Source organism: Papilio machaon, chromosome 3 (assembly GCF_912999745.1).
Source record: "Papilio machaon chromosome 3, ilPapMach1.1, whole genome shotgun sequence".
NCBI classification, from domain to species: Eukaryota; Metazoa; Arthropoda; class Insecta; order Lepidoptera; family Papilionidae; genus Papilio; species Papilio machaon.
Genome location: NC_059988.1, coordinates 1,052,502 through 1,066,650, shown reverse-complemented (window position 1 = coordinate 1,066,650; position 14,149 = coordinate 1,052,502). Strand labels below are relative to the sequence as shown.

General features: G+C 31.6%; 1 protein-coding gene across 1 annotated transcript; it reads left to right on the top strand.

Moving 5' to 3' along the window:
* Positions 1 to 7,410: 7,410 nt before the first annotated feature.
* Positions 7,411 to 11,599, top strand: LOC106719019 (inactive ubiquitin carboxyl-terminal hydrolase MINDY-4B-like). The gene is made up of 11 exons (XM_045686507.1): positions 7,411 to 7,504; positions 8,008 to 8,117; positions 8,447 to 8,676; positions 8,894 to 9,071; positions 9,271 to 9,336; positions 9,424 to 9,488; positions 9,885 to 10,032; positions 10,399 to 10,536; positions 10,627 to 10,706; positions 11,004 to 11,135; positions 11,539 to 11,599. Exons 1-11 carry the CDS (start codon positions 7,411 to 7,413, stop codon positions 11,597 to 11,599), a joined length of 1,302 nt encoding a protein of 433 aa, XP_045542463.1.
* The last annotated feature ends 2,550 nt before the right edge of the window (positions 11,600 to 14,149 follow it).

The following is a 14,149-nucleotide window of genomic DNA, read 5'->3' as shown; positions in this document are numbered from 1 at the left end:
TCTCATCATGTCAAATATAAATCGCGCAATCATAGCTATCGCACGTTACTCCATCCACGCCGTCGTAAGCGCCGAATTAAAAAAAATGTAAAAGTATCCTATCCGTTCTTCCAGACTATGTTCTTCATCTGTGCCGAATTTCATCAAGATGCGTTGAGCAGTTACGAAGATACCTTCAAACAAACATCTATCAATCCTTCTTAACTTTCACATTTATAATATTAGTAAGTTGTAACGGTAAGTATGAGTTTAAACATAAATATAAAATTTCAGTGACAAGAGTCTTATTATTCTGTTGGCAAACTTAAAATTTAATACCGCAAGCGAACTATATAACTTTGTAAAACATAATCATAAACACGACTCGTTTAAAGTCATTATTTAAATTTAGTGTACTGCATTGTAGAGAAATGTGGAAGCGACGTGCCACATTCTTGTCAGAGAATTTATGTTCAAGAGTAAAGTGTTGCTTACATTCATTTTTGTGTTCTAATATTAGAGGGAAAATGAGCAAACGCAATGTACACAAAATGTATATAGTTTTAATAATGAGTTAATAATCAGAGCTGAATAAACTAATTATTTAAAATCAGAGTTGTGATACTATTCGTTGGAAGTTAAATTATGTATGTTTATTTTATTTTGATAAAATAAAAACTCAATTTATTGAGAGATTTAAAGGCATAGTTGCAACGCTGTTCTATTAATTTATAGGGCCTTTTGTGATCCAGCCTATATATATCCAAGCTTGAAGACTTCCCATCCTTTGTTTGTATATATATGAGCTATAAATTTAAACCTTAATTTAAAACTTAGGCTATACTACATAATAATATCTGTATAAAAATATTGTTGTCTAGCTTTTTTTCTAACACAATGAAAGGGAAAAAGAATAAAATATGGTTTTAACTGTTGATAATGTTGTCAGTATTCAATAATGAAGCGTTTGAAATTAACTGGAACAAAACATTATAATTAAAATGGGTGTAAAATATGAAAGAACCATTTTTTGAGTCTGAAACTTTTCTAGTTTAATTTCCCAGTACAGTTATAATACTCAAATGCACCAGACAATGGCGGTGGTAATTTTGAGCTTGGAAAAAACGTGTATGACGTTTTACTAATACTGTTCTCGTTCTAATGTAAATTTTAATTTAAAATATATCATTAAAAATTATTTATTTCCTTCTTTCAAGCAAATCGTTATTATGTTATAACTAGCTGTCATCCGCGACTCTGTTCGCGCGGAATTTGAAAAAAAAAAACAGTAATAAGTAGCCTATTTTTTTCCAGGCTATCATCTACATGTATGCCAAATTTTATCGAGATCCGTTGAACCGTCTAGTGATACCTTAAAAGAACAATCTATATTAAGATGTCAGTTTTTTTTACCGCTATTAAAAAAAAATTGCTGTCCATCAATTCCTAAACAGTTGATATTTATGACGTCGTATTCTATGAATGCCTTCAAACGTTTCTGGTTTTAAAAAAAATTTAAATTTGCAAAGATAATGATTGTTTACACCTCAACATCTGGCTGACGTATAAATTGCATTCGATGAGTTATTACTAAAGTGACACCATGTATTTTAGAAGTAAAATAGAATTCTTAAAGAACGCCTTATAACCAATATTTCAGCGACGCCCGTCAGCTGCAATACTTAACCATTTCTCTCAGACTCAGAGTGACAGTATAAAAATTACTATCGCTCTATTTAAGAATCACTCATTGTTTATCACACTTTAGTGTCGAATACAGATGAAATTTACAGATTGAAAATAAAGAGTTAATCTATTTTAAGTAGTCTTAGATTTAAATAATGTTTACTCATTAAAATAATTATTGTATTATAAACTGGCGGTCGCTCGCGACTTTGTCACTGCAGAATTAGAAAAAAATTATAATATGCACGAATAAACAACTTTTCAGTTAAAGTAACGACGCGGCTTTCTACCTGACTGGATAGACAAACAGACGAAACGTTAAAAAAAAATATCAGCAACCGTAATACATGATATGTACATACAAAATGTGATTTTTTGTGATAAAACTACAAGTATATTTTAATTCCTATAAAGGAATTTCGAGAACAACTTGATGTCTCACAATACGGGCGTGAAATACAAAAAAAAATCAAAAAAATTAGTCAAATGTGTTGCATACTTTTTTGACCAACCATCACATAACAATAACTGTTTCAACTGAAATAAACATAGTTATAACATTAAAAAAATATTTTTGAAAAATAATTTCCCTTAAATCAATAACATCAAAGGCAGCTTTAATAAAACAGAATTTCGTTGCTATATTTATTTTAATGGCGGGTTGAACTCTCCATGAAGATCCAATATTGAATAGTTTTTACAGTGCCGTCACGAACTGGTAATAAAAAACGCATGGCATAACATGCTTGTTCGGGGCATATTTTTGACGCGTTTTATTGATAGTAACGGAGCTTTTAAAATGTTGCGATGTGAGTTCAAAGTTTTTTTTTTTTCAACGAAATAAGTGTATTTTAGTTCCCTAATTTGTGAACTGTCTGTCTATTAAATCTAATCTATACAAAATTAATAATAAAATTGTTACTATTGAACGATTTTTTACGCCACTTAAGCTGCTGACTTAAAAGTAATTTTTACCTTTTAAAAAAGTAATTAATAAAAAAACCTTATTTAAACACATCAGTAAGTTTTATAAATAGCTAGCTGGCGCCCGCGACTCGTGTTCTTCCAGACTATGTTCTACAACCGTGCCAAATATCATCAAGAGCCGTTGAGACGTTCCGGAGATACCTTTAAACAAACATCCATCCATCTAAACATTCGCATTCATATAATATCTAATTCAAAAATAACAATAACAAGTTTTTATAATATTTACAATATAATCAAAAGTCTGGAATAGTCTAACAAAATAAACCAGAACGGTTGTTAACGTAGATCCAATACAAGGCAGTACACCGCAAGGTTTTCAGCGGTCACTTTATAGGATGGAGCGCAGTTAAACACGCCCCAAGGATTTATATTCAATTTGTGCGCAGTGATACGATTCCTGTTTAATCTATACTGTACAGTCGAGGACATTTATTTCCTATCCATTTCGTTGGAATGTCATTTGACGTGCTAAGGCTTCAGTCGTATAGGTGATTTTTATCGCACATTAAAAAACATTTAAATTAAACAAATGCAATTTAATGTGTTGTAAATGTTTTTGTACATGTTTTTGTTGATGTAAACTCACTCTTATAATAGTTATTTTCTAAGTAAAGTGATTTGTAGTTACGAGCTCTAAATAGTTCGGACAACATTAAATTCTATGATAGAATCTTTTAGTAGACCGTGATTTAAAATTTACATCAAATTACAAGGATTCAAACAACAATAAATATATAAGTACTGAAGAACATCCTCTTAAAATATTTGCTTATCCACAACACCGGTCCTCGGCAAATAAATTTGGTACTAACTTAATATGAACGATGTATGTATAGGTCCTTGTAAATAGTCAAACCTTCGGGAGGAACCCTCAAGGCGCTCACATAATTCCCCGTCTACACACTGTATAAAGTATTAAGTGAAGCCATTTGAATGAATCGATTCACTCGACCCCTACCACGGATATACAAAATTGATTAACATAGAGTGAGTATCGATTAAAATCTTTTTCGAACTCTCTAATTTTGTCGAATCAATAAAGAATAAAAAAAAACGTTAATTATAAAATGGCGTAAAAAAAAAAACAATTGGTGGAGTGTCATAAATATTATGAAGAAATCAATACAACGCAAATGTAGAGTTCTTTACAGATTTTAGTATTCGATATCCACTAGAACATACAAATAAAAAGTTCGAGTGGTAAATTCGAATATGTTTCGACTTCAGGGTCCATAGTATTGACCATGATTCAGTTTATAGACACGCGGGATTCGAGAGAGTTATGTTATTAACGAGGCAACTTCATCACGCCTGAGATACGATTCGACTCAATTGTGTTGTAACGTATCATTTAGATTTTCTCCTATCATGGAATCAACTGAAATAAATAAAATCCCAGACTACAGACTACTAATAAATAAACTAATTATAAAGGCAAAAATAATCGTGAGTGAATTGAATGTTTCAATCGCATTAAAGACACGACCGCCTTTTTTAAGTATTAAAAATCTAGTATTTTCTTCTACTTCAATTTAAAGTCAAACCTTTAAGAGACACGAGAGTACTTTTGTAGCTTAAAAAGATGTATGTATATAAAGTGGAAACGACGGAACGTTAATAATAAATAAGCAATTCCGCTTGTTGGTTGTAAATTTTAAAGCATCCTCGAAATTGAAAGGTAGCTCCATCGACCTATTTGTAGGCTCAATGAAATAAATATTATGTACAGTATCACAATTAAAAGGTAATAATTAAGGCATTATTTGTGTATTTATATATAGGTGGTGGTTTGGTTTGTCATTGTTCTTTTATTTTTAAGATATTTTAAAAAGCTTTTCATCAAATCTTGGTATTTAAATTTAAACCACTTCCTGTTACTTATTCAGCTGAAATTTTGTGTACTGAATCGTGTGAAAATACAACATTATGATGATATGGTGCCAACCTGATGAAGTAGCTACAAGGTGGTATAGGAACTTCGCAATAAATAACTCAACCTCGGCGAGTTTGGGTTCATTTGAAGTGAAAGGAGGCAAGTTTTTCAATCAAATTACTTTTTGTCACAGTTGTATTTTTTTTATAAGACAAGGGGACAAACGAACAACGGGAACACTTAGGTGATCTACGTCACCTATGAACATACGCAACACCAGAGTAACTGCAGATGTGTTGCCGGCCTTTAAGGTAATCGTAAATACCTTAGAGGACAGACCGTTCCACAACGCGGCTGTGCGAGACAGGTATAACAAATTAAAAAAAATATCTATGTATAAAATAAAAGCAATAAATAATACTTATCAGGCTTTCTTACATGCATTTTAATATTATAAATTCTACTCTACTCTACAATATTATTTTAATGAGGGAGGAAAGAAGTTTTACGATATTCCCCGCAGGCTCTATCGTAAAAGTAAACACCCTGTGAATATTAGTTGTAACTAAACATTAAATTTCATTTTACTAGGTCATTCGTATTGCCTGGGAAAATTAAGTTACAGATGTCGTAAACTTTTATTAAAGTAAAAATTACACTCGCCAAAGGCATTTATGAGACAAGTAAAACTTTGTCGTCCCTCTTGATTTAATTACTGACTTTATTAAGATTCCTTACGTTTTATTAGATTTTAAAACATTCTTGATAAAATATCTTCGTATGGAATTAAATTTTATATTCCTACTTTAAAAATATATTTAAAGTTCAGATTTATATACTTAATATTTAAAATAATGTAAACATATTATAATTTTACTAATATTATAAACGTGACATTTTAGATGGATGGATGGATGGATGGATGTTTGCTTGAAGGTATCTCCGGAACGGCACAACGAATCTTGATGAAATTTGACACAGATGAAGAACATAGTCTGGAAGAACACATAGACTACTTATAATTTTTTTTTATTCCGCGCGGACGGATTCGCCGGCATAAGCCAGTATAATATAACGTTCCATGTACAGTAATGAAATCAAATTTTATTTGAATTTATTTGAATTAATTATTTTTATTGATTGTACCTATAAATAGCTTAAAGTAATTTAATGGCCTTTATTTTTTTGATAAGTTGTTGCGGGGAATAAAATTCTTTATTGAATAGCATGAATTTTAATTAAAAACAAACGGAGTTTGTTGTAACGAAGATGGTATGGAATTTTTCATAACAATTCTCTACCGCACTTGCATTGTTGTCCCAAGCGATTTTCTACTCGAGTGTACATTTGGTGGAATCAAATTAAAAATTTATCTTCCAGTATATTTTATTGTTTGCTACATGAAGTCGATCTTGTGTTTTATTCGAATAAATAAATTTTTAATTTGAAATATATTAAGTATAAATATATAAAGTTTCTTTTATGTTTTTAATAAAAAAAGTGAATAGGGAAAGAACGCCTTAAGGGGCATAAACCTTTATCCTTCTGTGAATGTTGTTCCCGCTTTATTCTACGAAACAAAACCATAAAGTCACAATAGAAAATATGGTAACGATATGAAAATTTCACACGAACTGCAGCTATATAGTTTTTCTAGATTCGTGTCTGCCAATGGTTTTGGGGCAAAGCTTTTCAATAAGAAGAAAATGTGTATTGCCGCGAGGTGGAAGTTTACGACTTAACCGCTTACACGACACTCTTATCGATTTATAGACGAAATAAATAGTCTTGATCATTTTTTGGATCTATAAATGTTATACTGTAGTTTCTGATTATCAAATTATTTTTCAAATCTTGATTACTTATTGAATATTTTTGAATGTTACTAGTTTGTATTTTCTGTAATGAATTAGTGCCCTTACAGCGCTTACATGAATGTTCAAAACTTGACATTTCATCGTCTGCTAAAAGTAATAGACAACAAAATAAAAGTACACAGTACAAGTACAGTTCTTTTTTTAATCGCATCCAAACAATTGACTAAAATAATGCTTCATAACAATATATATCTTGCTTGAAACTATTCAAAGTATCAAGATTGTTTAAACTCACATGATATATATAAAACCGTTAACACCCTTATGAAGACTAACGTATAAATAATACTGGGAATCTTGGTGTTATTCTTTGCCAGGCTTCGATAGTAAGAAGTCAGTTATAACATTCTAAAATTGTATTTTTCTTTATTATTTTGGAGTTGGATTTAAATTAAAATATTTGAAACTGAAATAAGCAAATACAAGGTCCCTTTGAAATAACACTATTTCTCCGTAATTTCAGGTACGTATGAAATAAATTAATGGTTATTCTAAGTTTTAATTAATCATGTTGGAACATAAATTAAAATGTAATTTATGTGTTACAAAGTACATTCGTGACATGTTATTATTTAAAAAAAAAATCAAAAATAATTTCGTATATGAATACTACAATAATAATATTGATTTTCTTAATTTTCTGAATTGCAAGTAAAGCATTCGAAAGATCTTTCCGACTCTCAATTTACAATTCAAACAAAATCTACTTTATAAAACTCTTTCAGATAGTTTTTTTGTTAATAAAACCTTTACTTAAATAAATCAGTCAGTTTTTAATATATAAATAACTAGCTGTCACCCGCGGCTCCGTTTGCGTGGAATAAAAGAAAATTGTAAGTAGCCTATGTGTTTTTCCAGACTGTTCTACATCTGTACCAAATTTCATCAAGATGCGTTCAGCTGTTCCGGACATACTTTAAAACGTCCATCCATCCATACATCCATCTTAACATTCGCATTTATATTATTAGTAAGATTATCAAAAGTTTTCAGATCTACCGGACAATGAGCACTCAAGAACGAGGCGAGCGATCAGCGATTGATAAGAATGATAAAAAATTAATTCTCATGTCTCCAGACTTAGGAAGAAGTTATGAAGGTAAGTGTACCCTTATCTTACATATTACAGGCCACATAAACCTTAATTTTAAAACTATTTATTTTATACAAATCCACCATATAATTGCTCAAATTTAACTTTTCCTAGTCACATTCGGTACAAGTCACAGAATTAATCTTATATCTATATATATAAAAGAAAGTCGTGTTAGTTACACCATTTATAACTCAAGAACGGCTGAATCGATTTGACTGAAAATTGATGGGCAGGTAGCTTAGAACCAGGAAAAGGACATAGGATAATTTTTACCCCATTTTCTATTTTTTTATTCCGCGCGGACGGAGTCGCGGGTAAAAGCTAGTATAATATAAAATTATCGTGTCACAATGTTCGTTCCCGTAATCCTCCGAAACGGCTTGACCGATTCTCATGAAATTTTGTGAGCATATTCAGTAGGTCTGAGAATCGGCCAACATCTATTTTTCATTTTTTTTTTAACTGCGCGCGGACGGAGTCGCGGGCGACAGCTTGTAATTATATAGAAAACTTCTTTTTATTTTCAGAACGAGCACTTTACTTACGGAATAAATTATTACTGACTAATAAATCAACTGTGGCGGGTGGTAGAATTATTACTGAAGAACTTGCTATTGTAAGTCATTTAATAATTGTAATCATAGACCAACATTTTAATAATACTTGGGTGTATTCAGTAATCACTGAGTACAGTACATTGTTGAGTACAAGAATTCTTCACTATAGAATTGAAGAATTAATCTCTATTTTCTGTAAATAAATAAGTAGAATAAAATATATGATTAAAAATTAATAGCGATGTCAGCTGATTAGTCTGTGATACACAAGTGAAGATTTATGATTTAGTTTATCTAAAGAATAGCTGAACTATTTTAATGATTGATTGTGGCTGTAATATTAGTACAAATAACATGTAAATCTTTAAGTACTTAGTCTTTCCTAAAGGAGCTACGTGTGACCATATTTGGGACAGCCGCGTGCCCGCCTCGTGGTGAATGGATTCGATCACCTTTATTAATGAGACCTCCTGACCTACCGTTTGCTTACGGTCTTATGGGACCACGCAATAGCACGAGGTCTTTGTTAACCGGTCTTCAAGCTTATATCATAAAATGGATTTTGTTCGACTCTCGTCCTCCTTCTATGAACAAGAAGTCTGCGGAACCACCCGAAAGGTAATATGAAAAGTATAAAGCGTAAGAAATTACCTACAAAGTTACCTAATGTAGAGTATAAAGTACGATTTTCTACTAAACAATTTGTTGTCAAACAGAATTGGTATTTGAATAGTCTCTCCCACTCGTATATTGTCGGCTTGTAAGGACCTAGAAAGTAAAAGAGTCTTATATCATTTTTTATTTATAAAAATTAGCAAACACAAAAAACTTCCAGTCACCTACGTATTAGTGAGGCGCTGCAGGAGGAGGTTTTGTGGCGAGTGTGCAGTGACGTCATCTGGCGGTGCGGCGCACAAAGCGGATCGGACAACAAGGCAGTGGTCGCCCTGCCTACCGATACTACGTATGTGTACAACAACCTCAAATACTATCAGGACGGTGTGACTGAAAAGGTAATCAAAAAAAAATAGTTATTTAATGCCTATTACACTAAGCGTTTAGCCGCGCTATTTCCGACCGCCGTAGTAGCAGAAAGGCATCATACGAAGTTTGCCGCGAGTGACCGAAATCGTACGACTAACCACTTAATGCAAATTGGATTTTAATATTTAGAATTAAAAATGTAAACAATAATTTATTTTGTTTTTCAAGCTGCAATTATTTGAATTGAAAAATCTAGAGGAGTTACAGATATTTCTTAAACGCTACCTGTATATAGTAAGTAAATTAGTTCTTATATTTACAAGAATAAATATTTTTATTCAGCTGTAGTATTAATTTCATGTAAAATTAAAAAAAATATAGTTTCAAGGTGACGGTGGAGCGTTGTTATTGTTATACGCAATGGTGTTAACTAGAGGATGTGCGAAGTAAGTTAATTTAATTGATAAATTTATTTAGACATAAGCTTACCATCAGCTTACTATACGTCCCAGGTCGCATCAAGATGTTTTCCTTCACCGTAATAACGACAGATAAATTGTACATATGTTAATCGAAAGTCGAAAAACACATTGGTACATGGCGGGATTCGAACCCAGGACTTGCAGATTACAAATCAAGAGCTTAACCCCTGAGCGACCGACGCACCGACATTGAAATTAATAAAGTGGAACATTATGTTATATTTTGAACGATGATAACGTTACTATAAGTAACATAACTGCATTAAAAATATGACTGCTTGTTTATTTTTTAAGCCTTAGATAATTTTGATATTTCAGTAAGTATACAAAATTATACAACAACCAAACTTAATTTTTTAGTATCAAGAAAGACTTGGATGGGAAACTAAATTATTTACTATCAGCACAACCGGAAGGTTCATTGAACTTGACCATGCTTGTGATAACAGGACGGGCAACGCCTTATCTACATAATGGAATTGTATACGATGGAGACGAAGATAATTATGTAAGCATGTTACAGTTAACTCTCTTTTTGACTACTTTCTTTCATGGAAGTACGAATTATAAAATATTATACTTAAAATTAAGTTCTCTGGCTATTTCATTATTCATATTTCTGATAAAAATCCTAAGTAACATATTTCAAACTTTAGAAGTGCAAAGAAAAACTTAGAAAGCAAAGATTTAGACAATGTATTTTTGTAATGCAAGTTTGGATTTCGTACTTTGTCATAGTAATAACTATAAAAGTTTAAACATGTCAGTCAACATTAGCTAGACTAGATGTCTTCTAAAGCACCTGTTAAGGCTGATAAAATTTTAATTCGTCGCCTGTTAAATGTAAATATGTAAAAAAACATTAAACTTTTAGGCACTGCCACAATTTGGTGTGCTCTCCCGCAGTCCTGTGGGCTTTTTGCTTTGGCAGGAAGGTTTAGACAATCGTTTGTCCGTGCTGACTAAACAACTTCCCGGCTCACGACTTAAAACTCCAGCGTTTCCCATATGGGTGAGTTTTACAACATAAACTTATATGTGTTAATAACTTGTTTATTTATTTAAAGGTTAACATTTGATCTGCATAATTATGTTTTTTCAGATAACAAATTCGTCTGGACATTTTGGTGTTTTATTCAACACAAATAGAGAATTATTGAAAAATTACCAAGCTGAAAAAAGGTAATCAACTCATAAGGAGTACAGACATTTAATACATTTTTAAAAAGCAACTTTTTTTATTTATTCACAAAAAATAGTGACACTAATTTTATGAAAAGTCACCAAACTGCACAGCGGTTTGAAACTTAATAAGTAACCTATGTGTTCTTCAAGATTATGTTCTACATCTGTGTGAAATTTAATCGAGATACATTGATCTGTATTGGAGATACCTTCAAACAAACATCCATCCATCCAACTAAACATTCGCATTTATAATATTAGTAAGTTTAATTATTGAATTAATGTTTGTTTTAGATTCGACATACACTACTACACTTGCGGCGGTTGCTACGTGGCACTTAATGTTGACACAAGAGTGGAGAGTCAAGTAACTGTATGTAAAGATGACTTGCACACCACAACACTTGAAAAACTCATTCACACCAAGTAAGAATACGTATTCGTTAAAATAAATATAAAGAGAAATTAGAATACAATAGATGTACCAAACTAACAGAAGATAAACCCTTAGATTTTTAGAATAATTGAAGATATCGATTAAAAATATGATAAACTAGCTTTTACCCACGACTCCGTCCGCGTGGAATAAAAAAAAATCACACAAGATGAAAAAGTTCCTATGTCCATCTACTAGTTCTAAGCTACCTGCCCATCAATTTTCAGCTAAATCAGTTCGACCGATCTTGAGTTATAAATACTGTAACTAACACGACTTTCTTTTATATATATATAGATGTGACAAACCTAATAGAAGTAGTAGGAATTTTTTTATCATCGTCATTAACACTCTTGTAACTGTTGTTTTAAAATTACTTTTCCATATTTCCAGATGGCAAGATGCGACAATCACCTGGTCAGTAACCAATAGCAAAATTGACGATTCATCTTAATAAAAATAAGTAGTTGAAATAAATTCATTTGTAATATTAAATAGCACACATATAGTTGTTGGAATTGTTGCAATTTCTTTAAATAAATTTTAAATTACAATGCTTGTATTATTATAACAAGTATTTAAAATATGTTCTGATATCTTCACGGCTTGTAAAATTTATTTAAGATGTTGAACTAGTAAAATAATACATGAAGTCAGGGTGTTTTATTTTATTTATTTTCATTCTATTTAACTTATTATTTTTGTTACTTAATACTAGCTGCTTACATCATTAGGAATTAAAAAAAAAACTAAATTAGTAGCCTACAATTGTTCTTCCTGTCAATATTCTACATGTATGACAAATTTGAACCGTTCTGAACATATCTTCTAACATCCATCCATACAAACTTTCGAATTTCTAATTAAGTAAGAAATAAATAAGAAATTATATAACGTTTTTTTACGTAAAAACAGATAAACAATATATAAGATGTACATTTAATGAACAGCTCTCAAGACAGGTAATAATTTATTGTATCTAACAAGTTGGAAGCGTACATGTACGTAATTCGGCTTAGCAAAATAAATGTCGAGATTCGTCAACGTCCGAGAGAGCGTCCTCAGTATTCATTATAGGCTTTACCTGCTACGGAAAATGTTAAGTGGAACATTCTAAACGTTCCCACTGCCAACCTAAACATACAAACATATTGCTATCTCTGTTTACTCTAAGAGAATGAGAGGGACAAGGGAGGACAATATAGCTTTTTATGGGTGTTAAACTCATTTGGAGTTTATTTTGTTATTTAAAATGGCAAATTAAAAAATTAATTTAATCTACGAGTAATTATATATTTTCACAGAATAGTAAGACATAGAAGAACATTAATAAATCGTAGACTGTTAATTCGTCAAAGCCTCATACAAAAGTGTGAACCAGTAGACGTCAAAAGACCAACCTCTATATTGAAGCATATCTATTTCTCACGAGATATTTAGATGTACAATCCACATTTGTACTCTGTCCACGTAACTTGCATACGATTGACTAGTTCTGAATGCAACACACCATTGGAGCGATTTGTTGATATTACTGATCCCATCCGAAACGTTCAGTCTGGCGCCAAGATGCTGGTTTAGCGAAAACGTCATCAAATACACACTCTATAATACAATACTTCGAGTGTTGACGGCTTAGGAGAGCGTCGGTGGCTCAGGGTGACACATTTGACTTGAAATCTACAGGTCCTGGGTTCAAATGTACCAATATGTTTTTCAATTTACTTATGTACATTTATCCGACGTTCTTACGATAGAGGAAAACAGTCAATGCAACCAGCACATTTCTGTGAAGTAATTCAAAGATATGGTAAAGTCAACAAACCCGCACTGGGCCAGTGTGGTTGACTTTGGCTTAGTAATCCATGACTTAGGGTAGGTTTCCAGCCCCTCAGCGGAGGCGTTTAGTGAGCTGATGATGAAAAAAATAATTAACATTATTTGAAGTCTTCGAATATTACAGTAAATGGAAGCTAATCTGGTTACAAAAATTACTACGATTTCTTTTGTACATAACTATGTTTTTTTGATTTTTTTAAATCGTAGAGAATTAAAAGTTCTAGAGAAATATGTAGCGTTTTAAAATAGGAAGTGAAGTACAAAAATATATATATATATATCTTGCATTTACATTTCATTGTAAGCTTCATGAATTTTTATGCATAAAGCATTTGCAAGTCGCGAGTGCGCAAATTATGCATTTTTAACAGTTAAAGTGGAGCGGAGCGCATTTGGTACAAATGTACATTTACAGGAAAAAACAAAGTCACTCAAGGTATTTTTACTCTGGTTAATATTAATTAAAAAAAAGAGTAAAGATGTTGAAGCAAAAGAGTTACTAGAGAAAAGTGCTTGAAATTAGAACTTCAGATATAATGTTTTATGTTATTAAATGTAATTAATTGACCAACCAATTGATTGAATTGTTCAACTTATCATTCAGTCTGTCCGAAAGAAAGATTGTTGATATCTTACAAATTGTTTTGAAATAACTACCTACGATATTTTAACACCTGAATGTGGTATGTACACAAGCTTTGATAATTTAAAATACCAATCATTAAAATTTTTCGGCATTAATATGACTGTAAAAGGGAGGAAAATCTGGGGAAAACGGAACTAGAAGCTCGATTAACTTCTACGATGGATTGATGAGCTCATGAAGACAGCAGAATATTGTATGCTAGCTCATGATGTGGATGGTTTTAGGGTTGGTCTGTATCCACCAGTGGCCTGATGTATACCCATAATAATAATGTACTATAAGATTCATCAAACATTTAGGTACAATTTAATATATTACCTATATAATTAGTCAAAAATATATTGAAAGTTATTTAACTTGAACAATAATAATCGTTATTGAGTCTATAACTTAATCGATACATCAATGCTCGAAGTCGAAAGCAAGAGGTACAATAGTTCAAAACAACAGTACCACTACCTTCACATCAATTACAAAATGTCTGACACTAAATTGCGCATTCCGCGAACACGGTTTTGT

Bases quoted from the DNA above. Each gene is read 5' to 3' on its own strand.
- LOC106719019 (XM_045686507.1), top strand. From the start codon at position 7,411: ATGAGCACTCAAGAACGAGGCGAGCGATCAGCGATTGATAAGAATGAT. The intron at 7,505-8,007 runs GTAAGTGTACCC...GTAATTATATAG, and splicing joins CTTAGGAAGAAGTTATGAAG to AAAACTTCTTTTTATTTTCA. The intron at 10,033-10,398 runs GTAAGCATGTTA...TTAAACTTTTAG, and splicing joins ATGGAGACGAAGATAATTAT to GCACTGCCACAATTTGGTGT.